The sequence below is a fragment of the Dendrobates tinctorius genome, unplaced genomic scaffold (genome assembly GCF_039654945.1).
Source record: "Dendrobates tinctorius isolate UK_male_01 unplaced genomic scaffold, ASM3965494v1 ptg000203l, whole genome shotgun sequence".
In the NCBI taxonomy this organism is placed as follows: Eukaryota; Metazoa; Chordata; class Amphibia; order Anura; family Dendrobatidae; genus Dendrobates; species Dendrobates tinctorius.
Window position 1 is genome coordinate 738,339 of NW_027361870.1, and position 23,174 is coordinate 761,512.

At 45.9% G+C, this 23,174-nt stretch overlaps 2 protein-coding genes across 5 annotated transcripts in view; one reads left to right on the forward strand and one right to left on the reverse strand.

The window, feature by feature from the left end:
• Nucleotides 1-296: 296 nt before the first annotated feature.
• SYS1 (SYS1 golgi trafficking protein) lies at nt 297-7,873 on the reverse strand. 2 transcript variants are annotated; one of them, XM_073553769.1, is made up of 3 exons: nt 7,642-7,873; nt 3,470-3,518; nt 297-2,112 (listed from the first exon to the last, which is right to left on the reverse strand). In XM_073553769.1, the coding sequence occupies exon 3, from the start codon at nt 2,061-2,063 to the stop codon at nt 1,587-1,589; it is 477 nt and encodes a 158-aa protein (XP_073409870.1). In that variant the 5' UTR covers nt 2,064-2,112; nt 3,470-3,518; nt 7,642-7,873; the 3' UTR covers nt 297-1,586. The 2 variants fall into 2 exon arrangements, with proteins under 2 accessions (XP_073409870.1, XP_073409871.1); XM_073553770.1 differs by lacking the exon at nt 7,642-7,873 and adding an exon at nt 7,520-7,593.
• A 54-nt stretch (nt 7,874-7,927) lies between these two features.
• Nucleotides 7,928-23,174, forward strand: part of AFTPH (aftiphilin) — a 76,964-nt gene continuing 61,717 nt past the window's right edge. For 2 of the 3 annotated variants that reach the window (XM_073553767.1, XM_073553766.1), the window contains exon 1: nt 7,929-8,191. The gene's annotated coding sequence lies outside the window, so the exon portion shown is untranslated. Of the gene's footprint in view, nt 8,192-23,174 lie in introns of all 3 variants that reach the window. The other variant, XM_073553768.1, reaches the window with a different exon arrangement.

The following is a 23,174-nucleotide window of genomic DNA, read 5'->3' on the forward strand; positions in this document are numbered from 1 at the left end:
AGAACATATACAATAAAACCGGAAAATGTGCCTGGTCAAGGAGAACTTGAAGCAGAATGTCTGGGTTTTGCCTCTAGCAGCTCCTCCTCCTCCTCCCATCTCCATAGAACTTTATGAGCACCAGCTGCCATCACCCATCTCTATCACCGACAACAGATTTTACTTGTAAATAGAGACTACTGAGAGTTTAAAATCAGTCCAGAAAGAGAAAGCAGATTTATCTGATAAATATGTATTAAAAAATTTCTAATTTTCAGGTGACCATTTATGGAAAAAATACAGTAAATAAATGACTGTTACTTTTAAAAATCAGGTTTTAATGGGAAATGGATTTTTTCTTAATTTAATCACATAAAATTTCATGTAAGCTGCACCTTTACCGCAACTTGCGGAATAAAAACAAAAAGACGTGTTGTAGACCTTGACTAAGGATTCACACATCAAGTTTAACGGTCCAAGTACAGACCGAGTTGAATTCGACCGCTCTTGCATATGAGGCTGCCGAGTTAGCATAAGGAGACCTTCAGCCAGTCCGTGCCACGAGGTCTGTAGTTGAGCACTGAAACAAAGATGTGTGAATCCAGCCTCAGTCTCTGAAAATTGGATCACAATCTCATGTCATCCGAGTGCTTGTATAAAAAAAAAAAAAAAAAAAGAAATTCCCTTATTGCTTCATGCACATAAAGCAACATTTCGAAAGACCTGAATGGTTGAAGTGTTGCTTTGTCATGTGCATCTAGCAATAAAAGGTATTTTTTCATATTTTCTACCCCTGGTAAGTGCTTTCCATCAATTTTATGCTTTGGTAATCCAAGTGCTGTCCGATTTATTCACGGATCCGTGGACTTGTTTTGATGATTTTAATCAGACACTCATATCAAAATCTTACAAATCTCTGCGATTTTGAGCAGACCTCTTGGTCTGTGAAAAATAAGACGCCCCAGAGACCATAAGAGGTACGAGTGATATCCGTTAAAAAACCACAGATGGCACTCACACGAGAACATCGGACGTGGGAATGAGGCCTTACTATAAGAAACGCTACATAAAACCCCTATCATGATGTCTCTTTTCTAGTTTCAACTCAACCTCTGTTCATCCATCACCTCTCGTCTCCCTTGAAGTTTATGGTCATCTGTACATCATATGTGCGTGCTCACACCTATTTGCTACACCAGTGTATAATCTATCAGACAATCATTTTTGGCGTCTCTATTACTTTGCATTTGTTCCGAACTGATAGAAATGTGGTTGTATTACATATAAAGATGTTGAAACCTTTAAATCTCCTCCAGGAAAGTTCTTGCTAGTTTGAGAAGACAAAAAAAAATCCAGGGTGGTCATATATGTAACAAATGATAGGAAAAATAATAAAAGAAAAACTTTGGGTATGCAAAACAAGTGCTGAACAGACCATACTCAGACGTGCACACAGCTTGTATACTCCATCATCTCAATTATTCCATAGCTTTAATTCTAGCAGTAGTTTTAACCAAACTCCAGAAACCATTAGCAGATCTAATGGTGCAGAGTATAAATACTGAAACATCTGACGGGTACGTAGGGTTAAAAAAAAAAAAAAAAGTCTACACGTTAGACTTGGGTGCAGAGCTGAGGGGGATCTCATTGAGTTCAGTCCGCAGACACAGATACTCGCCAGTCACTGCCATTAGGCCAATGCAGACAAACATCAGCAGCCACCAAGTGATCGTGCTCGGGAAGTGAGCGTTATATATCCAACATGCCAACATGTGAAAAAGGTGGACTGTCACAGTGAAATCCAGACATTGCTTTCCCCTGCGGATAAAGTGAAGTAGTCCCAGAGAACTGGTCAAAGAGTTTAAGATGAAAGCCATCATGGTGATCCTCCCGTGCACAGAAGAAAAGCCCAAGAGCTCATAATTAAATAGCTGGTCAAGGGAAGGGTTGTAGTGAATCAACAAGTCCAGTAATGCAATCCAGAGACCCAGGCAGCCATAGTAGACGAACTGCATCAGTGAAATCTGCGAAATGATGAGGACGGGATCCCACACGTAGCTCCGGAACTGTCCGGCCATTCTCATGGTACAGTCTATAAGCGGTGACACAGGTGAAAAGCTCAGGAAACTGTTGCTGGAAAAGAAAAACACAGTAAAAAAGCAATATGTTAAATGGTTAATCTCAAGTTCATTGACTGCAAAAATAAGCAATTTTACAATTGATATCTTACTAAAAATCCTCTCCATTCTGAAGAACAGAGGGATTTTTAATTTTATAGTCTACTACTCCTTGCTCAGTGTCGGCCAGTCTACCAAGCAAAGAGTGCAGCGCATACAACAACTTGCTCTAGAGATTGTAAGTGCTGCTCTGAAACCGGTCAGATTACTTCAGTCATCCAGAGCTCCTCTGCTGCTGCAGAGTAAAAGAAGCCTCTGATTAGTGATTACAGCATTACAGGGTGCACAGTTTGGTCCCGTGGCACACCCATGCTGCTGGTGTGAACTGCACAACAAGGATAGGTGCAGAAGACTGTGTATTCTCTTATCAGAGAATCGGGCCGATTATGCAAATGACACTCTGATCACAGTTTGATCAGCTGTGAGCTGACTCTCTTGGATGAGGAGAAAAAAATGTCTCCATTTTCTTCATTCTGTGGAAATCGAAATGTACTCCGATGTCAACCGACTGCAGTCCGATGGTTTACACACAGTCATTGATTCGCATGGCAGAGAGTGATCCGAATATCATAATAAACTCGGACATGCAGTGATTGCTTTCTCAGATCGACCTGGTTCGAGGAAACAAATCTGACGAGAGCATGGCCCCACAGACTAACATTGTCCCGAGTGCCATATTGTTGTGTACATGCAGAAAACACACTCACATTTCATCACATCCCAAGTATTATTTTGGTTGTGAACAACCTGTTTGTGTTTTGCTGGTCTGAATGATCAATTAATTGGGATCGCAGTGCCCCCTGGCAAACAAGAGTTGGGAAGAAGAGGAGCTGTGCGCCCCTGTTCTACAATATAAGTGTTTAAGAATAAACCCCTTTATGTTACAATAGTCTTTCCTGGGCCATTGTATTCTGAAGGAACTCTGAACTGGATTTTTATTTGCTATTTTAGGACACTTGCAGCTTTTCTTTTTTCATTTTAATGAATAGAAACGTGAAAAAAAAACACAGTATTCTCAATAGTACATGGAATAAAAATACAACCAAAAAGCAGAGTATACATATTTTTATGCGATTTTGAACTGCAAAGCAGCCTCCATTCTTCTATACAGCCCAAAAAAGTATCCTGTGCCATACCCGACAGTATCTAAACGTGATGCGTGATACATATGTGTTCTCCAGCTTTGGCCTTTACTTGCAAATAGAGACAGACCAACCCATTAGGGAGAATGTACATGGCCACTGTGGACAGTGAAGCGAGATAATGCAGAAGCCAGTTGTTACACTGCAGTGAATGGGAGGGTCCATTCTCACCTGGCATAAGATTCCACTTGTTAACGAGTCTGGAAAATATGTAACAGACCTAAAAAAACAAACAAACAAAAATATTAGTTACCTGAATGTTATGCTCAGTCCCTGAATAAAGGACACCACGACTTATATTCTACAAACGATTGCAGGCTGAAATCCCGTATGAGGACTAGAAATAAAGTGTAATAATGGAGGAAATATTAAAGCAGGGTTTTCATTTCAGAGCTGGAGTGGTGCCACTAATGCAAATTCCCTGACCCTAGCCTTATACAGCCACTGTCTTCAGTTCTTCTGGCACCATTCCGCTCTTGCAATCTGTAACTTGTGACTGACCAGGAGTCAGAGGTAATGGTCATAAGCTCTCAGTGTAAGTCTATGGGATCCTCTTTTCTGTCTCTCATAGACTTATATTGAGAAGTGACTCCATAAACAGTGGAGAAATTCAGGTCACAAACTACTGGAGACCGACTGAAGTAGCGCTGATAAAAGATCAAGAAAGCGGCTGTCAAGTATGGACGCAGCGGGCATGTGCTGCGTCCAAAGCGCTGCCTAATACTGAAAATGTGGACCTACCCTTACAAAGCTCCATTGATGGGGGGAAAAAAAAAAACAACAAAAAAAAGTTATGCATCAGGGAAAAGAGACACAAGTTTGGTGTTTCTATAATTGTATCATATTGCCAAGCCATTTTTAATAGAAAAAGAAAGTCACAAAAACAAAACCCAAGAAACAATGTCAGAATTCAATAATTTTTTCAAAATTTTTTGCCATTTCACAGCACTTAGAATTCCTTTCCGGTTTTTAAATTTATCATATGGTAAAATGAATGGCGTCATTCACACTAAACTCGATCAACAGTTCGTAGGGCTATGTGAACAGTTATGGCTCTTGCAAGAAAAAAAAAAAATAGAAACGTAAAAATGAAAATTGGCCCCATGCTTAAGAAATTAAAGAGGAACTTCTGCCCCCCCCCCCCTTATAATAATATAATACACTTTATTTCTATAGCGCCGACATATTCCGCAGCACTTTACATTTCAGAGGGGATTTATACAGACAATAGACATTACAGACATTACTCTCTTATTCTAGGCTTTTTCCCACAAAGTCATAAGGAATAAAGGAAAACTTGCTGATCATCAGGGGTCTGACCATTGACAACGACTAGCATTCTAGAGATTGAGCTCTGCAGCCCAATATTGAATGGAGCTGGTGTGTGCATGCTTGACCTCAGCTCCATTGATTGTCAACTGGGCTAACGGGATTAGCAGAGTACAGCTCCATTCTCCACTATAGTGCTGTATACAATGAATGGAGTGGGGTTTGAGAATGCAACGCTCTGCTCCACTCAAGACGGGGCTGCAGAGATGGGAGCTGATGTTTGGATTACAGGTGGTTCCATCAGTTGGACCTTTAGCAATAGGATAACTTGTGATTTTGGAAATAAACCTTTAAATCTAATTTTGCTCCATTTTTAGATGACAGTTGTTATCTTTCTCACTCGAGGTTTAATTACTTCTAAATTTATCCGACCACTCACTATAACAGCAGTGTAATGTGATCTGCCCCTACACAAGAGAGATCTTAGATGTTTACAGAAGTTTCTTTGAAAAATGACCTCATCAAGTAATTTCCCCACCAGTCATGTTCAGCAGACCACTGCAGCTAATCAGGAGCCTCAGAGATCGTAGTGCACCTGAGGATTTACCAGGTGAGTAAGGATCATTTCCTGCTCCATGTCTAATCCTGGACAAACTCTTTAAAAAGGGAGTTTCCAGCAGAAGCAAAACCCCATACTAATATACAAAGGGCTGAGACTGTTCTAAAAAAGTAAGAAGTGACATCCACAGTCACCGACACATAGCACAAAATGCAGAGCACTCAGTACCCAGCCTCATCACCAAACATGGCAGGAAACGCGGAGCGCTCACTACCGGCCTCTTCACCAAACATGGCAGGAAATGCGGAGCGCTCACTACCGGCCTCATCACCAAACATGGCAGGAAACGCGGAGCGCTCACTACCGGCCTCATCACCAAACATGGCAGGAAACGCGGAGCGCTCACTACCGGCCTCATCACCAAACATGGCAGGAAATGCGGAGCGCTCACTACCCAGCCTCCTCAACAAACATGGCAGGAAACGCGGAGCGCTCACTACCGGCCTCCTCACCAAACATGGCAGGAAACGCGGAGCGCTCACTACCGGCCTCCTCACCAAAAATGGCAGGAAACGCGGAGCGCTCACTACCGGCCTCCTCACCAAACATGGCAGGAAACGCGGAGCGCTCACTACCCAGCCTCATCACCAAACATGGCAGGAAACGCGGAGCGCTCACTACCGGCCTCATCACCAAACATGGCAGGAAACGCGGAGCGCTCACTACCGGCCTCATCACCAAACATGGCAGGGAACGCGGAGCGCTCACTACCGGCCTCATCACCAAACATGGCAGGAAACGCGGAGCGCTCACTACCGGCCTCATCACCAAACATGGCAGGAAACGCGGAGCGCTCACTACCGGCCTCATCACCAAACATGGCAGGAAACGCGGAGCGCTCACTACCGGCCTCATCACCAAACATGGCAGGAAACGCGGAGCGCTCACTACCGGCCTCATCACCAAACATGGCAGGAAACGCGGAGCGCTCACTATCGGCCTCATCACCAAACATGGCAGGAAACGCGGAGCGCTCACTATCGGCCTCATCACCAAACATGGCAGGAAACGCGGAGCGCTCACTACCGGCCTCATCACCAAACATGGCAGGAAACGCGGAGCGCTCACTACCGGCCTCATCACCAAACATGGCAGGAAACGCGGAGCGCTCACTACCGGCCTCATCACCAAACATGGCAGGGAACGCGGAGCGCTCACTACCGGCCTCATCACTAAACATGGCAGGAAACGCGGAGCGCTCACTACCGGCCTCATCACCAAACATGGCAGGAAACGCGGAGCGCTCACTATCGGCCTCATCACCAAACATGGCAGGAAACGCGGAGCGCTCACTACCGGCCTCATCACCAAACATGGCAGGAAACGCGGAGCGCTCACTACCGGCCTCATCACCAAACATGGCAGGAAACGCGGAGCGCTCACTACCGGCCTCATCACCAAACATGGCAGGAAACGCGGAGCGCTCACTACCGGCCTCATCACCAAACATGGCAGGAAACGCGGAGCGCTCACTACCGGCCTCATCACCAAACATGGCAGGAAACGCGGAGCGCTCACTACCGGCCTCATCACCAAACATGGCAGGAAACGCGGAGCGCTCACTACCGGCCTCATCACCAAACATGGCAGGAAACGCGGAGCGCTCACTACCGGCCTCATCACCAAACATGGCAGGAAACGCGGAGCGCTCACTACCGGCCTCATCACCAAACATGGCAGGGAACGCGGAGCGCTCACTACCGGCCTCATCACCAAACATGGCAGGAAACGCGGAGCGCTCACTACCGGCCTCATCACCAAACATGGCAGGAAACGCGGAGCGCTCACTATCGGCCTCATCACCAAACATGGCAGGAAACGCGGAGCGCTCACTACCGGCCTCATCACCAAACATGGCAGGAAACGCGGAGCGCTCACTACCGGCCTCATCACCAAACATGGCAGGAAACGCGGAGCGCTCACTACCGGCCTCATCACCAAACATGGCAGGAAACGCGGAGCGCTCACTACCGGCCTCATCACCAAACATGGCAGGAAACGCGGAGCGCTCACTACCGGCCTCATCACCAAACATGGCAGGAAACGCGGAGCGCTCACTACCGGCCTCATCACCAAACATGGCAGGAAACGCGGAGCGCTCATTGGGGACATTTCCTGCTGTTTCTAAGGGACCAGATATTAGTGTAAGAGTGGGAGCTGTGGGGATACAAAATAAGGCATGTGCTGGACTCTGGGATTATGCTGATACATAGCAGGAATTATAAAGAAGAGATACAGTGTAAAGCATGGTGGATAACACAGCGGACTCAATGTCTGATGTGACAGGAAAACTCCTTCCGCATTCGCGCTCCCTACGGGCCCCGGACAGAGACCTAGGATATCAGCACTGATGGGAGAGAAAACGAGACAGGACAAAGCCGAGCACCGACAACCAGGTGACACCTCCACACAGCAGGCCGCACACTGCTGACAGGCCAGGACGGCTCCTTCTTACCATATTGTCGCCTCCGTCTCCCGTCAACCACTCCAGCCGCCTCCGTCTCCTGCCATCACACCGGCCACACGAGTGCGTCACTTCCGCCCTAGCCGCCAGCTACAGCTCCGTACCGGAAGTGACGTCAGCCTGTACACATCTCACAGACTTTCCAATCACGTGACACAATCATCCCCCCGATTCCTGTCTGTCACCTGGAGATGACGTCGAGCGTTGCCGGAAGTGATGTAGAACTGGCAAGGGAAGCTGACAACTCAGACTTTTCCGCCCTTCTTTGCTGTTCCACTTCCGTCTTCGCCTGCGCAGCGGTTTAGCGTCTCCTCCTGGACGCGGTGGCTGACGGGAAGGCGGATCCAGGAGGAGGCGGAGGTGGAGGCAGAGTGCTGCTGGTGTTGTTGCCGCTTCCTGGGTTCGGGGTTAACTGGAGGACTGACAGGTGGAGCTGGCGACTAGAACATCACCACGTCCCGAGTGGCGGAGAGTCGGGACTGTACCAGGGACCGACATGAGCGGCAAGTCCGAGCTGTGCGGCCCGGGAGAAGGGGGCAAGGTGAGATCCGGCTGTTTACATCTGTGACTCCGTGTACACAACATGGCAGCTCTGACAACTTCTGCCTGTCACTTCCTCCGGGGTCAGGGAGGCGCTGCCTGGTGTTCTCCCCGGGCTGACTGCTGAACACCGGGTCTAGAGCTTCTACTGGGGCGCCAGGAAGTAAAAGGTTAATTTAAAAGGATTGTACAGGACTAGAGAAGCAGCGCCGCCCCTGTCTGCAGGTTGTGTGGGGTACTGCAGCTCCAATGCCGAGCACTGGCTCCAGTGTCAGGAGCTTCCAGGAACACCACAGCGTTACTCATCGCCATACTGCTCTGACCGCTCCGTGTGCTAACCTGTCATGTGACCCATCAGGGAAATCTGCATCACTGGGCTGTCCCCCTTATGACTTAGAGAACTTCGACGTTCAGTGCAGGGGGTCAGTGTCCATCGCCGAACGCTGGGGTCTCCATCTAAGACAGTGATGATAATGTATGTATAGTGCTGCGGAATATGATGGCGCAGTATAAACTCTGCATAATTAACTAAAGAATCCTGACAGCAGATTCCTGCAGCCAAAACCGCAGGGTCAGGAATCAGAGACCGGTACCGTTACTCTGCAGGGGTTTCACAGACTTTTATAAGCCGGACGGGGACTATTCAAGTGGCCGATCAACAGCAGCTCCCATCCCCCCGACTGATGGGTCATTCCCCATACACTCACATTTAGATTGGGTCTCTCGTCTCAATACCCGGCACTGCCACTCAGGAGCGGAGTGTGCGGCTGCGTGTATTTCCATGCAGCTTAGCGCTCCGGTCTGAGTGCCAGCAGCAGCATCGGGTATTGAGACGCGAGACTCGTGCGAATTTCTCACAAGTGTGACCCGGGCCTTAGGGAGAGACCTATCAGTCTCTGGCAGTGGGGCAAGGACAAGCTGCCAGAGATCGGCTTGGGACGCATTGTTCCAGAGTGAGGTAAATCTGATTGCAAGAACAGAACTAAGGCCCCTGACCCCCACAGGCAGCTGTCAGGTTCCCCCTTTGGGTACATATGCCCTGGACTGTTCCCAGCCAAGAGAGCAGCAGAAATTCTGCATAATTGCCACAGATTTCACTTTGCAGTGCAAAGGCTTAACATCCGCTGTGGAAATCTGCAGAGTAAAATCACATCTTGCTGATGTCAAATCCTCAGCCCTGATCTACAAAGCGTGGATAATATTTCCAAAAATCTCATCAATTTTGGTGGTCCAGTAAGGGTATGGCCAAATGATGTGGACAAGGCTCTGCCACCTCTGCATGTCGTGGAGGAGAGGGCCCAGGGCCACAGAAGGAATTGACCACCACTCCTATGTCAGTATGCACAGCATCAAATGTAACTACAGCTCTGGATAGTCAATATATTATTTTTTGGGGTAAGGCACGGTGGTGTCTAGCAACAGGTTCTCTGCACTGTAAGTTGCCTGCTGGTTGGTACCAACTCTGGTTCACAAGGTTGCAACACACCAACTTTTTTTTTTTTTTGGATCCACTTATGAGTTTAGCTCAAAAACTGCCTGTGTGACTCTTGGGGGATTTCGCAGTATACAAATATACTTCCTGCGGGCACGGCTATAACTTATAAGCTCAATTAGTTCTCATTACAACTGCGAAACCAGAAATTCCCAACCTTCTACTGAGCCACCGTCATTGCAGTGATCTAAGGCTGGTTTACTAGGACTGCAAGGGGTCCGGATATAGTGGGTGCACTGCTTCTGCCAGGGCTGTGGAGTCGGTGTCATGGAAATTGAGGAGTTGGAGTCTGAGGTTTGGCTTACCGACTCCACATCAATGGTATGAGGGAGTTGGAGTCGGTGTCATGGAAATTGAGGAGTCGGAGGTTTGGCTTACCGACTGCATAGTCCTGCCTGCTGCCCAGCCTTGTGAGTTCTGGGGGCTCCAAACAGTTTTTCTGTGTGGACCATGGACTGACCCATGAATGTCAGTGTGTAAGTTTACAAGTGATTTTCCACACGGACCACTGCTAGTTTTTATAGCTGCTAGCTCTTTTCCTTCTCTGTGATGAAGATGAGCACACAGTACATTCATGGTTTCAATTTGCTGAGAACCCCAGCATCTGTATGAATGTAGCCTCAGCACTACACGGCTATATACCAGTCAGAACCATATGGAAAGATTTTAGTTTTATGCCTTGAACTTAATTTGTAGCCATCCACTCACATCTTTGAGTTATGGGAGATGCCTTTTAGGGTACATCTTGTAGGAAAGTCCATTGTGTGCCCTTATACTGAATATCTGCTGCAATCCCAGTATTTGGATCATAGACTGATGTAAAGTCCGGTGTATGTGATAACGTATCATTCCCATAGAGAACCCCTTAATTTTTGCCCTGAGCGATAGCATTTCGCCCACATATTTTGATGTCATTTCCTACTTTCCATTTTACTTGTTAGATGTTTGAATAGAAAATCGTGGTGGCATCTGATTTGGTGATGTGCGTGTGATAGGTTTCCTGTAATCTGTTTTATGTCCATGAGCAAAAATCTACGTCTTTATTATCCTCTCCAGTGGCATCCATGTACCATGCAGGGCAGCGCCTGTTCTGGTCCTTTCATCCCTGTCGCCCTGTAGTACGGCCATATTACGTTCTTCCTTCCAGATCTTGCTAGATTCTGAAAAGGATTTTTCATTAGAGTCCTGGAGCCAGTCTCGCATGTTGAATCCTAAGGCCATCATTACATTAATTGGCTTTCGCACCTAGATCTAGAGCTCCAGTAACAGAGGACATGTGCAGCGTGTCTTTCTGTGCTAACATTTGGTGCCTTAGATCTGATCACACTGTGTCGCTGGCACAGGCAGCCTTGTACAGGCAGCTTTCATACTTCTGTACTTTTCTATGGTCGCATCTCACTTAGCAGATTCATTTTGGGGTATTTAATGCCTTATAAAGAACTTTATGCGAAATCATTAGCAGCAGGGTTACCGCAGCAGTGACGTGTGGCAGTCTTTACTCTTATCGTGGTAAATATTTTGAGAAAAAAAGCATACATTGTAATCCAGTATAAGGCTGTGTGCCCACGTTGCGTTTTAATCCGGACACTCAAAACCGGACTCCTTCCCAGAAATCGCGCATTTTTTTCCACGCGATTTTACCGCGATTATGTTCGCAATTTTGCCGCGATTTTCACGTGCGATATTCAAGCACTTTCCAAGCGATTTGAAGCATCGCTTGGAAAGTGATTGACAGGTTGGTCACACTCGTCAAACATAGTGTTTGACAAGTGTGACCAGCTTTTTACTATTGAGGCCGCCTATGCGGCCTCAATAGTAAAAGATAGAATGTTAAAAATGATAAAAAAATAAAAAAATCGGGGTATATTTACCTTCCGACGTCCCGCGCAGTCTCAGCGACGCTCCCGTTCCCAGCGATGCCTTGCGAGACCTGTGATGACGTTGGTATAGCGATCTCACGAGACCACTAGAGTAACGCGAGACTACGTCATCACAGGTCCTTGCCGCAAGGCATTACTGGGAACGCTGAGGCCCGGGAATGCTGCCCATGACGCCGGAAGGTAAATATACCCCGATTTTTTTTTTTTTAATTTTTTATTCTTTTTTTTTTACAGGGTTATGGTACCCACGGCCTGGAGGACAGTCTCCTCTCCTCCACACCGTGGGAACCAACCGCACATGAGACGCTTAACTTCGAGCATGGTGGGCATAGCCACATGCGGGAAGAAAGCAGTTCTCATGCATTCCTATGGGTGCGGAATCGCGGCAATTCTTTGCGATTCCGCAAAAAAGAATGAGCATGCTGCGTTTTTTTCCGCAATGTGATTCCGCCGCGGAAAAAAGTGCAACATTAGCACAGCATGTGCGGAATGCCATAGGAATGCATGGGGTGCGTTCTGTATGAGTTTTTTAAACGTTTTCGCAGCTTTTTTTGCACCGAAAATCGCGGCAAAAATCGCATCATGGGCACACAGCCTAACACAAGAAGGAATACAGTTTTTCTTCCTTTCTTCTGTTCTGTGTCTGTTGAGCCCCCTGCTCCTGGTGTTTAGCTGGGAGGGAGTTACGGTACTTTTGGCTCAGGGGTAGTTGTGCGACTAGCAGGTGGCACCTGATCCTTCCTTCTGAAATATTCACTAGACTTGTAATTTTCCAGATCGAGACACTGGAAAGCAAATACTAGAACTTGACCGGTTGCATTCCAGGCAGAAGTGTCCAGGCTTTAGTCTATGGGCTGTAATTATTTCATTATAGAGGAGATTTTCTAGGTTGCACTATAAGGGGATTATATATACGATGGTGGGTTACTCATGGCCCACAAATAGCTCTGCGTTGCCTACACTTGTTGTATCTTTTTTTTTTTTTTTCCCACGGATACAACATGTAACCTTTATAATTTATGTCCGTATTTTTCACGGACCGTGTGTCTGTGCAAAACACTCAGAGAAACGTCTCTTTTAATTTTTTTTTTCCCCCCAGTAGCACGGATGACGAGGACCAATACAAGTCTATGGGTCTGTGAAAAATACGTACAGCACCCGGATGGCATCAGTGTACTGTCCGTGCTTAACATTGCAGAGTATAGGAGAAGCACTGTCATTTATTTATCCATCGGTGAAAAACAGTGATGGTAAAAACGGACACTGGGTTGTAAAAGCGCACACACAGAAAACACACTGATGCTAAAAACGGACACACGGATGACACACTGATGGTAAAACGGGACACACGGATGACACTGATGGTAAAAAGGGACACACAGATGACACACTGAAGGTAAAAACGGGACACACGGATGACACACTGATAGTAAAACGGGACACACGGATGACACACTGATGGTAAAACGGGACACACGGATGACACACTGATGGTAAAAACGAACACACAGATGACACACTGATGCTAAAAACGGACACACGGATGACACACTGATGGTAAAAACGGACACACGGATGACACACTAATGGTAAAAACGAACACACGGATGACACACTGATGCTAAAAACGGACACACGGATGACACACTGATGGTAAAAACGAACACACGGATGACACACTGATGGTAAAACGGGACACGCGGATGACACACTGATGGTAAAACGGGACACGCGGATGACACACTGATGGTAAAACGGGACACGCGGATGACACACTGATGGTAAAACGGGACACGCGGATGACACACTGATGGTAAAACGGGACACGCGGATGACACACTGATGGTAAAAAGGGACACGCGGATGACACACTGATGGTAAAAAGGGACACGCGGATGACACACTGATGGTAAAAACGAACACACGGATGACACACTGATGCTAAAAACGGACACACGGATGACACACTGATGCTAAAAACGGACACACGGATGACACACTGATGGTAAAACGGGACACACGGATGACACACTGATGGTAAAACGGGACACGCGGATGACACACTGATGGTAAAACGGGACACGCGGATGACACACTGATGGTAAAACGGGACACGCGGATGACACACTGATGGTAAAAAGGGACACGCGGATGACACACTGATGGTAAAAAGGGACACGCGGATGACACACTGATGGTAAAAAGGGACACGCGGATGACACACTGATGGTAAAAAGGGACACGCGGATGACACACTGATGGTAAAAAGGGACACGCGGATGACACACTGATGGTAAAAAGGGACACGCGGATGACACACTGATGGTAAAAAGGGACACGCGGATGACACACTGATGGTAAAAAGGGACACGCGGATGACACACTGATGGTAAAAAGGGACACGCGGATGACACACTGATGGTAAAAAGGGACACGCGGATGACACTGATGGTAAAAAGGGACACGCGGATGACACTGATGGTAAAAAGGGACACGCGGATGACACTGATGGTAAAAAGGGACACGCGGATGACACTGATGGTAAAAAGGGACACGCGGATGACACTGATGGTAAAAAGGGACACGCGGATGACACTGATGGTAAAAAGGGACACGCGGATGACACTGATGGTAAAAAGGGACACGCGGATGACACTGATGGTAAAAAGGGACACGCGGATGACACTGATGGTAAAAAGGGACACGCGGATGACACTGTTGGTAAAAAGGGACACGCGGATGACACTGTTGGTAAAAAGGGACACGCGGATGACACTGTTGGTAAAAAGGGACACGCGGATGACACTGTTGGTAAAAAGGGACACGCGGATGACACTGTTGGTAAAAAGGGACACGCGGATGACACTGTTGGTAAAAAGGGACACGCGGATGACACTGTTGGTAAAAAGGGACACGCGGATGACACTGTTGGTAAAAAGGGACACGCGGATGACACTGTTGGTAAAAAGGGACACGCGGATGACACTGTTGGTAAAAAGGGACACGCGGATGACACTGTTGGTAAAAAGGGACACGCGGATGACACTGTTGGTAAAAAGGGACACGCGGATGACACTTGGTAAAAAGGGACACGCGGATGACACTTGGTAAAAAGGGACACGCGGATGACACTTGGTAAAAAGGGACACGCGGATGACACTTGGTAAAAAGGGACACGCGGATGACACTGTTGGTAAAAAGGGACACGCGGATGACACTGATGGTAAAAAGGGACACGCGGATGACACTGATGGTAAAAAGGGACACGCGGATGACACTGATGGTAAAAAGGGACACGCGGATGACACTGATGGTAAAAAGGGACACGCGGATGACACTGATGGTAAAAAGGGACACGCGGATGACACTGATGGTAAAAAGGGACACGCGGATGACACTGATGGTAAAAAGGGACACGCGGATGACACACTGGTAAAAAGGGACACGCGGATGACACACTGGTAAAAACGGACATCGCGGATGACACACTGATGGTAAAAACGAACACACGGATGACACACTGATGGTAAAATCCGACTCACGGCTGACACACTGATGGTAGGAATGCACACACGGATGACACACTGATGACACTGGCAGCATTTTATTTCATGTATGTTTTTGAACACGGATGTGTGATTGAGGCCTTTGTGAGAAATCGACTCGCCGTTGACATGGACATAAATTTTTTCAAATGTGTTTCCGAAGCCACACAGAAAACTGTCCACACACAAACTAGCTCCATGAAATTGGGTCAATACACATGTGAACTCCCTTCATTTGAACCTGCAAATCCGCACCGAGGGTCAGCCTTGTATTCTGCAACAGATTGCTCCACAAATTCATAACACATTTATCCTCATTAAATATTTGCTGTGCTCTCGAGGGTATGTACACGTGATTTTATTTTCAGTCGGATTCTGCCTGGTACCTGTCTGAAAAAGCGTAAATACAAAAAAAAGATATATAAACAAAAAACATAATGCACAGTGATGTAAAAATGACATTGCTGGGCACATGTTTCTTTATTATGTCACTTTTTTAAATGCTTCAGGTTTCAGAAGAAAGGAAGTGGTTGACAGAAGTAGGTTGTTCGTTTTTGGGGCAACTTCCACTCGCTGTTTAAAGTTTAAATTACGTTAAAAGAAAGATGGTGGTGGCACAGTCGCTACAAAAATGACCTGAAAAAACACCAAAGATGATGCTTTAAGAAAAACACCAAATGCGTTTTCCTGAAACGTCTTCATTTTGGAAAATTTGGCTGTTACGCCAGAATCTAAAAGGTGCCGTGTGCATGTACGCCTAGGATAAGTGCCCATGATCCGGAGTTGCTGCGGGTTTGACAGTGCGTATTAATACAGTGTCCAACCCGCAGCGGTCACACACGGCATCCAAAGCGAGAGCTAGTTCAGGATCGTGTGCACCTGTTCTCAGGCTGTGTGCACACGCTGCGGATTAGGTGCGGATTCATCCGCGCGGATTTTGTAAAATCCGCAGGTGAAACCGCAGGTCAAAAGACCTGCGGTTTTACCTGCGGATTGCTCTGCGGTTTGGCCCTGCGGTTTTTCATCTCCTCAATGGAGGAGATGGCAAACCGCAGGGGAATCCGCAGAAAGAATTGACATGTCAATTCTTTCTGCGGATTGAAAACCGCAGATAATCCGCGCGGAAAATTCCGCACCGTCTGCACTGCGGTTTTTGATTCCCATAGGGAATCATGGTACTGTACACCGCAGCAAAATCCGCAGCGTGTGCACACACCCTTATAGTTTTCATAAAGCTCACGTCAGCCAGGTTTTCCTCACGGAAGATTAATGATCACAGGGAAACAGTACAGCAGTTATGGAGCCAGTGGACGGCTTATTCTTGTGTTCACCACTCGACAGGTAATCATTGATGGAAGTAAACAGCTGAAGATGGCACATTTTCTTAGGACCTTTTCACTTTATTTTTTGGGTTTAAACTCCTTTGAGTGCCTCTTTTATTTGCAAGAGCGGCATTGATTCTGGAACAGTTTTTTTCTGTTCTGTGCCCCTCCGTTCCAAAATTATTCCTTCTGTTAATGATGTAAATTTTCTATTCTCAACTAACTGGGCAAAAACAAAGAAATGAGCTGGAACACATGTTGATTTAAGTGCAACGTGTTAGCTGCACATTCTCACTGTGAACATTAACAAACATAACCTAGGATAAAACAACATGGGCAAATACCCTGCAGAAAGTAAATAGTGATAGTGCGTGTAAATAACATGGGGTACTTAGTTGACAATGTTTTAATCAAAAAAGCATAAAGGCTATCCCACCCACCACGACAAGGTGACCCAATCGGGATAGTCCTGTCTCTACTATTAAACCTCTCTGTGCTAGGAGGCCTCCATTGACGAGGGCAGAGAAGGACCCAGACATGACTGTTCAGACGCCTGCCCATGGAAAGTGATATAGACTAAATGCACAGCCCTAAAAGGCAAAGTCACTCCCCTGTATGTGCAAGAAACTAAAGCAAACACAAAGAAATGAGCCGGAACACATGTTGGTATAAGTGTAATGTGTAGTGCAACTGTGCGTATGCCACCAAACTACTCTATGGGTGCGGCTGTGTTATGATTGGCTAGCGTTGGATGAGGAAAAGCAAACACCCAAGTTCTTTGGTATACGCCCAGTTGATTGAAAAGACAATTTGCACCATTTTTATCCGGAGCTATAACTTTAATTTTTATCGTAGATACATTTCAACTGTGAAAGACAGAATCTTAAAAAGGAAAAAAAAATCTAGGAAATCGCATTGTATGATTTTTACATAATTAATTTGCATTTTATTGCATGAAATAAGTATTTGATACAATAGAAAAACAGAACTTAATATTCGGTACAGAAACCTTTGTTTGCAATTACAGAGGTCAGACGTTTCCTGTAGTTCTTGACCAAGTTTGCACACACCGCAGCTGGGATTTTGGCCCACTCCTCCATACAGATCTTTCAGGATTCTGGGCTGTCACTGGGCAACATAGAGTTTCAGCTCCCTCCAAAGATTTTCTATTGTGTTCAGGTCTAGAGACAGGCTAGGCCACTCCACGGCCTAGAAATGCTTCTTACGGAGCGACTCCTTAGTTACCCGTGTTGTGTGTTTTGGGTCATTGTCATGCTGGAAGGCCCAGCCACGACCCATCTTCAGTGCTCTTACTGAGAGAAGGAGGTTGTTGGCCATAATCCCACGATACATGACCCCATCTATCCTCTCTTCAATACGGGCAGTTGTTCTGTCCCCTTTGCACAAAAGCACCCCCAAAGTATTATGTTTCCCCCACCATGCTTTACGGTTGGGACGGTGTTCTTGGGGTTGTACTCATCCTTCTTTCGCCAAACACGGCGAGTGGAGTTAATGGCAAAAGTTCTATTTTGATCTCATCTGACCACATGACTTTCTCCCTAGCCTCCTATAGATCATTTAGATGGGGGACCTTCCGTGCCATGCAGGTTTTTAATCCATGATGGTGTAGTGTGTTACTGTGGTCCTAGCTGTTTTCAGGTCATTGACCAGATCCTCCTGTGTAATTCTGAGCTGATTCCTGACCCTTCTCAAAATCATCCTTAGCCCACGAGGCGAGATCTTGCATGGAGACACAGATCGAAGAAGATTGACGCTCATCTTGTGTTTTTTCCATTTTCTAATAATTGGGCCAACAGTTGTTGCCTTCTCACCAAGCTGCTTGCCTATTGTTCTGTAGCCCATCCCACCCTTGTGCAGGTAATAATTTTGTCCCTGGTGTCTTTAAACAGCTCTTTGGTCTTGGCCAATGTGGAGAGGTTGGAGCGTGATTGATGGCGTGTGGTGACAGGTGTCTTTTATACAGGTAACGAGTTACAACAGGTGCAATTAATAGAGTAATAGAGGTAAGAAAAACTAACAGGTCTGTGATAGCCAGAATTCTTGCTATTTGGAAGGTGATCAAATACTTGTTTCATGCAATAAAATGAAATTTAATTACCGTATGTAGAAATCATACAATGTGAGTTTTCTGTTTGTGTTTGTTTTTTAATCTGTCTCTCACAGTTGAAGTTGCCTTCAATGTAAATTACAGACCTCTCCATTCTTCGTAGGTGGCAAATCTTGCAAAATCGACAGTATATCAAACACTTATTTTCCCCACTGTATGTGCAATGTCTGCTTTTTGCCACCTGAGTGATATCTGCAGAGTCAGCTGACAGATCTAAGTCAGGATTTATTATTGAGAGAGTAAAAGGATATGAAATTGGATAACTGTCTGCACTCCATATTATCCATTTTTATTTTTTTTATTACCTATCTGCATGGTCATCCTGTGCACCATGAATGCAGTCTACAAGTAGGGATGAGCAGACCCATGGAAGTTTGAGTTCTGTTACCCTACCTGAACTTTATTCCAAAGTTTTTTGTTTGGGTACCAGAACCTGAACCCCTTTGAAAGCAATGAGGACCCGATCTTTGGAGCTGGAAAATTCACTCACTCCCCCGGAGCTCCGGACATTGACACGGCCTTCAGGCGTTTACCACCCGTCATCCGCTCATCCCTCTCTACAAGGTATTAAGGAAGCCATATGAATCTATATGTAGTTAGCTGATGTGTTACATGTATAGACTTTCTAATCTCTTTATTTACCTATGATTAAAATCTTCATTACCGTAAATGGTATTGTAGTGGTAATTGTCATAAATTACTGGCACAAGATGTAGAGCAGGCCTTAGAGTTTAGGTAAGTTTCAGAGTAACATTTTATGTTCACATGCACTTCACTATTGCGCCCTTCCTATGCACATTGGGGTGGTCGGGTCGAGGGACCCCCGGTGCAGGAGTGGTGGTGCCTGACAGGCTGCGCTTACTGTACACTTTGCACTGTTTGTTGTAGGTTTATGTATTTACTATTTCCCAACATACACCTATAATGGATGCAAATATATGGCCAAATGGTGACATCTGTCCTACGTAGTCTCCCAGCAAATGCTACTGTAGTGTCTGGCATACATGTTTATACTGGATGTCTCTGCATAAAACCGTAAAGCAGACTGCACTCTTCCATACACCAGAAAAAAGGTATACTGTCCTAATGGGGGGCATGAGGACACTCTTTGATTTTGCGGGGTGAATGGAGGGAACAGAGGGTTGATTGTTTGTTTTTTTGCAGGGTCCCTTTGCCAATGTGCACATGCCCAAGCACTTTATCCATAGACTATACTGTCACCCTACAGTGCCAAAGGCCAAAATTATCTAATGGGATCTCGGTTATTTTTTGCCTACACCTGACATTTTTTGACAGGAGAAGGGGTTTGAGGACTTGTTACATTCACTGATTTACTAAGGATGTCAGACCCTTTTTTTTTTCCTACCTTACTGTGTATTTCTAGTGTACCATTCTTAGGAACATTTGGTAATTTTATTATGTGCCTTTTATTTCTGATGGACCCCGTTTAATTCCCCATTATCAGTGCCGTTCCAGGGTGGGGATACATTTCCTTTCTCTGTTCTGTATTAGGGATTCTCCATCGGAGAAATGAGGATTTATAAAATGACATCAAACTATTTATTTGTTCTTTGAGCCAAGATTCCAGTCCAGAAAGCAGTGGAGCGGATGCAGCGCTGTGACCGCCGCTGCCCTTTATTTCTGCAGTTTCGACTTCTCCGAGGAGTTCGGACACGTGAACAGAACAGGCAGCGAATTGTCCTTGTAGCCGCCCAGTCGTTCTCAGGCTTCACCTGCCCATGTAATGGAGGTAGACGAGGGCGCCTGCTTCTCTCACTCATGTCGTCGGGCCTTTTTATTTTCTATCAGCTAGAATGATGAGAGTTGCAGTTCTCCTGTGGAGTATTTCCTCTTCAGCGCAGTGTAGGTTGCTTTGTACGTATGGCTCCTGATGGTGGATGAGACTGATAAAAAATGCAATGGATTATATTCCTGTCCAGTAACTGAGCACCCAGGAGACTCTTGTGACGTGATGGAAAATCCTCTGGTCTTTGTTTTGTAGTGTGCTAATATAAATGAGGCTGCAGATGGTGAACCACTAAACTCCTGCTTCGGCGGTGTTCAGACAGGTGTCCTGGATCAGGAGGAGTATTCTCACGCTGCACTCCACCTGCACTCATGTACTAAAATATGTGGCTTTACCTCATTTATCAAAGCCTCTGTGCACGTGAGGATTGTGGTTTCTGCTATAGATGGCCTTCTTTTTTCAATCTGGTGGGTCGGACTGCTGAGACCTTCATATATGCTGTGAATGAAGGGCTGGCAGGGTTGCATTTGACCACGGTGACATTTCCTAGTTATGTAGCCATGTGCCATGAGATGGCCTGATAGTTTGTTAATGAATAGAGCGCGTTGTGGCCGTTGATATATATTCACGGTATACAAGCATAAGAGAGGGGTGCTCTGTAAGTCACTTATGTCGTATTCACCGGATGGGATACATGTTGGTCTACCGGATGGGATACATGTTGGTCTACCAGATGGGATACATGTTGGTCCACCGGATGGGATACATGTTGGTCCACCGGATGGGATACATGTTGGTCCACCGGATGGGACACATGTTGGTCTACCGGATGGGATACATGTTGGTTCCATCCCTGAGGATTTCGAGACTTGGTTCGCAGTAGATGCCTTTGTCCTTCGACTTATACAGGAGCTCCCAACGAAAGTCATCCGTTCTTACGGTCCATAGTCGAACCCTTGACCGCTTATGATTTAATCCCTTCCTGAGATAGGCTGTACCGGTACATCCTATGCGTAGTTGGGGTGCAGTTAGCCATTCCTAAGAGTACATTTGACTATTTAACTTTCGCTGCCAATCTGACAGCACAATTTAAGTAACGCAAGCCTGGTGCAGTTACTGGTTTTAGGAAACGGCAACAAACTTTTTATTTCAATTTTTTTTTCTAAACAAGACAGAGCAGCCATAGAAATTTGCTGTATTCGTATCGATCTTCAGTATTTCACCTACCTCCCCCCTCTCCCTTTTCACTACATTACATGGGAAATTGAATGGTGTCATTCAAATCTACAATTCACCCTACCAAAATCCCTCCTTATGGCTATTTTGACAGAAAAATGTAAAAAAAAAAGTTATGTCCCTGATTCACCAAAGTGTTTTCACGTGTTTTCTGGCGTAAAACACCTAGATATGTCCTCAAATTTTTGTGCAACTCAAAGTTTGTGGAATGCAAGTTTTGGTGGTTTTACAACAGTTCTGGCCAGCTTCGCCAAAGTGGGCAAAGCTTTTGGTGTCGCGAGATTTGCCTTATAAAGTTCTCAAAATTGCTTGAATAATATGTTCGGATCCCTGCAGCCGCATGTGTCGTAGCTGTTAGACGGCCACAATACATGCAGTGAATGCCTAACCACCACGAGACATGCAGCCGTGGGAAATCAAACATGTTATTCGAGCACGCCCAAGATACTAGGATAGCACCCGGTAACTACTTACAGTTGTGGCCAAAAGTATTGACACCCCTGCAATTCTGTCAGGTAATACTCAGTTTCTTCCTGAAAATGATTGCAATCACAAATTCTTTGGTATTATTATCTTCATTTAATTTGTCTTAAATGAAAAAACACAAAAGAGAATGAAGCAAAAAGCAAAACATTGATCATTTCACACAAAACTCCAAAAATGGGCCAGACAAAAGTATTGGCACCCTCAGCCTAATACTTGGTTGCACAACCTTTAGCCAAAATAACTGTGACCAACCGCTTCCGGTAACCATCAATGAGTTTCTTACAATGCTCTGCTGGAATTTTAGACCATTCTTCTTTGGCAAACTGCTCCAGGTCCCTGATATTTGAAGGGTGCCTTCTCCAAACTGCCATTTTTAGATCTCTCCACAGGTGTTCTATGGGATTCAGGTCTGGACTCATTGCTGGCCATCTTAGAAGTCTCCAGTGCTTTCTCTCAAACCATTTTCTAGTGCTTTTTGAAGTGTGTTTTGGGTCATTGTCCTGCTGGAAGACCCATGACCTCTGAGGGAGACCCAGCTTTCTCTCACTGGGCCCTACATTATGCTGCAAAATTTGTTGGTAGTCTTCAGACTTCATAATGCCATGCACACGGTCAAGCAGTCCAGTGCCAGAGGCAGCAAAGCAACCCCAAAATATCAGGGAACCTCCACCATGTTTGACTGTAGGGACCGTGTTCTTTTCTTTGAATGCCTCTTTTTTTCTCCTGTAATCTCTGTTTATGCCTTTGCCCAAAAAGCTCTACTTTTGTCTCATCTGACCAGAGAACATTCTTCCAAAACGTTTTAGGCTTTTTGAGGTAAGTTTTGGCAAACTCCAGCCTGGCTTTTTTAATGTCTCGAGGTAAGAAGTGGGGTCTTCCTGGGTCTCCTACCATACGGTCCCTTTTCATTCAGACGCTGACGGATAGTACGGGTTGACACTGTTGTACCCTCGGACTGCAGGGCTGCTTGAACTTGTTTGGATGTTAGTCGAGGTTCTTTATCCAACATCCGCACAATCTTGCGTTGAAATCTCTTGTCAATTTTTCTTTTCCGTCCACATCTAGGGAGGTTAGCCACAGTGCCATGGGCTTTAAACTTCTTGATGACACTGCGCACGGTAGACACAGGAACATTCAGGTATTTGGAG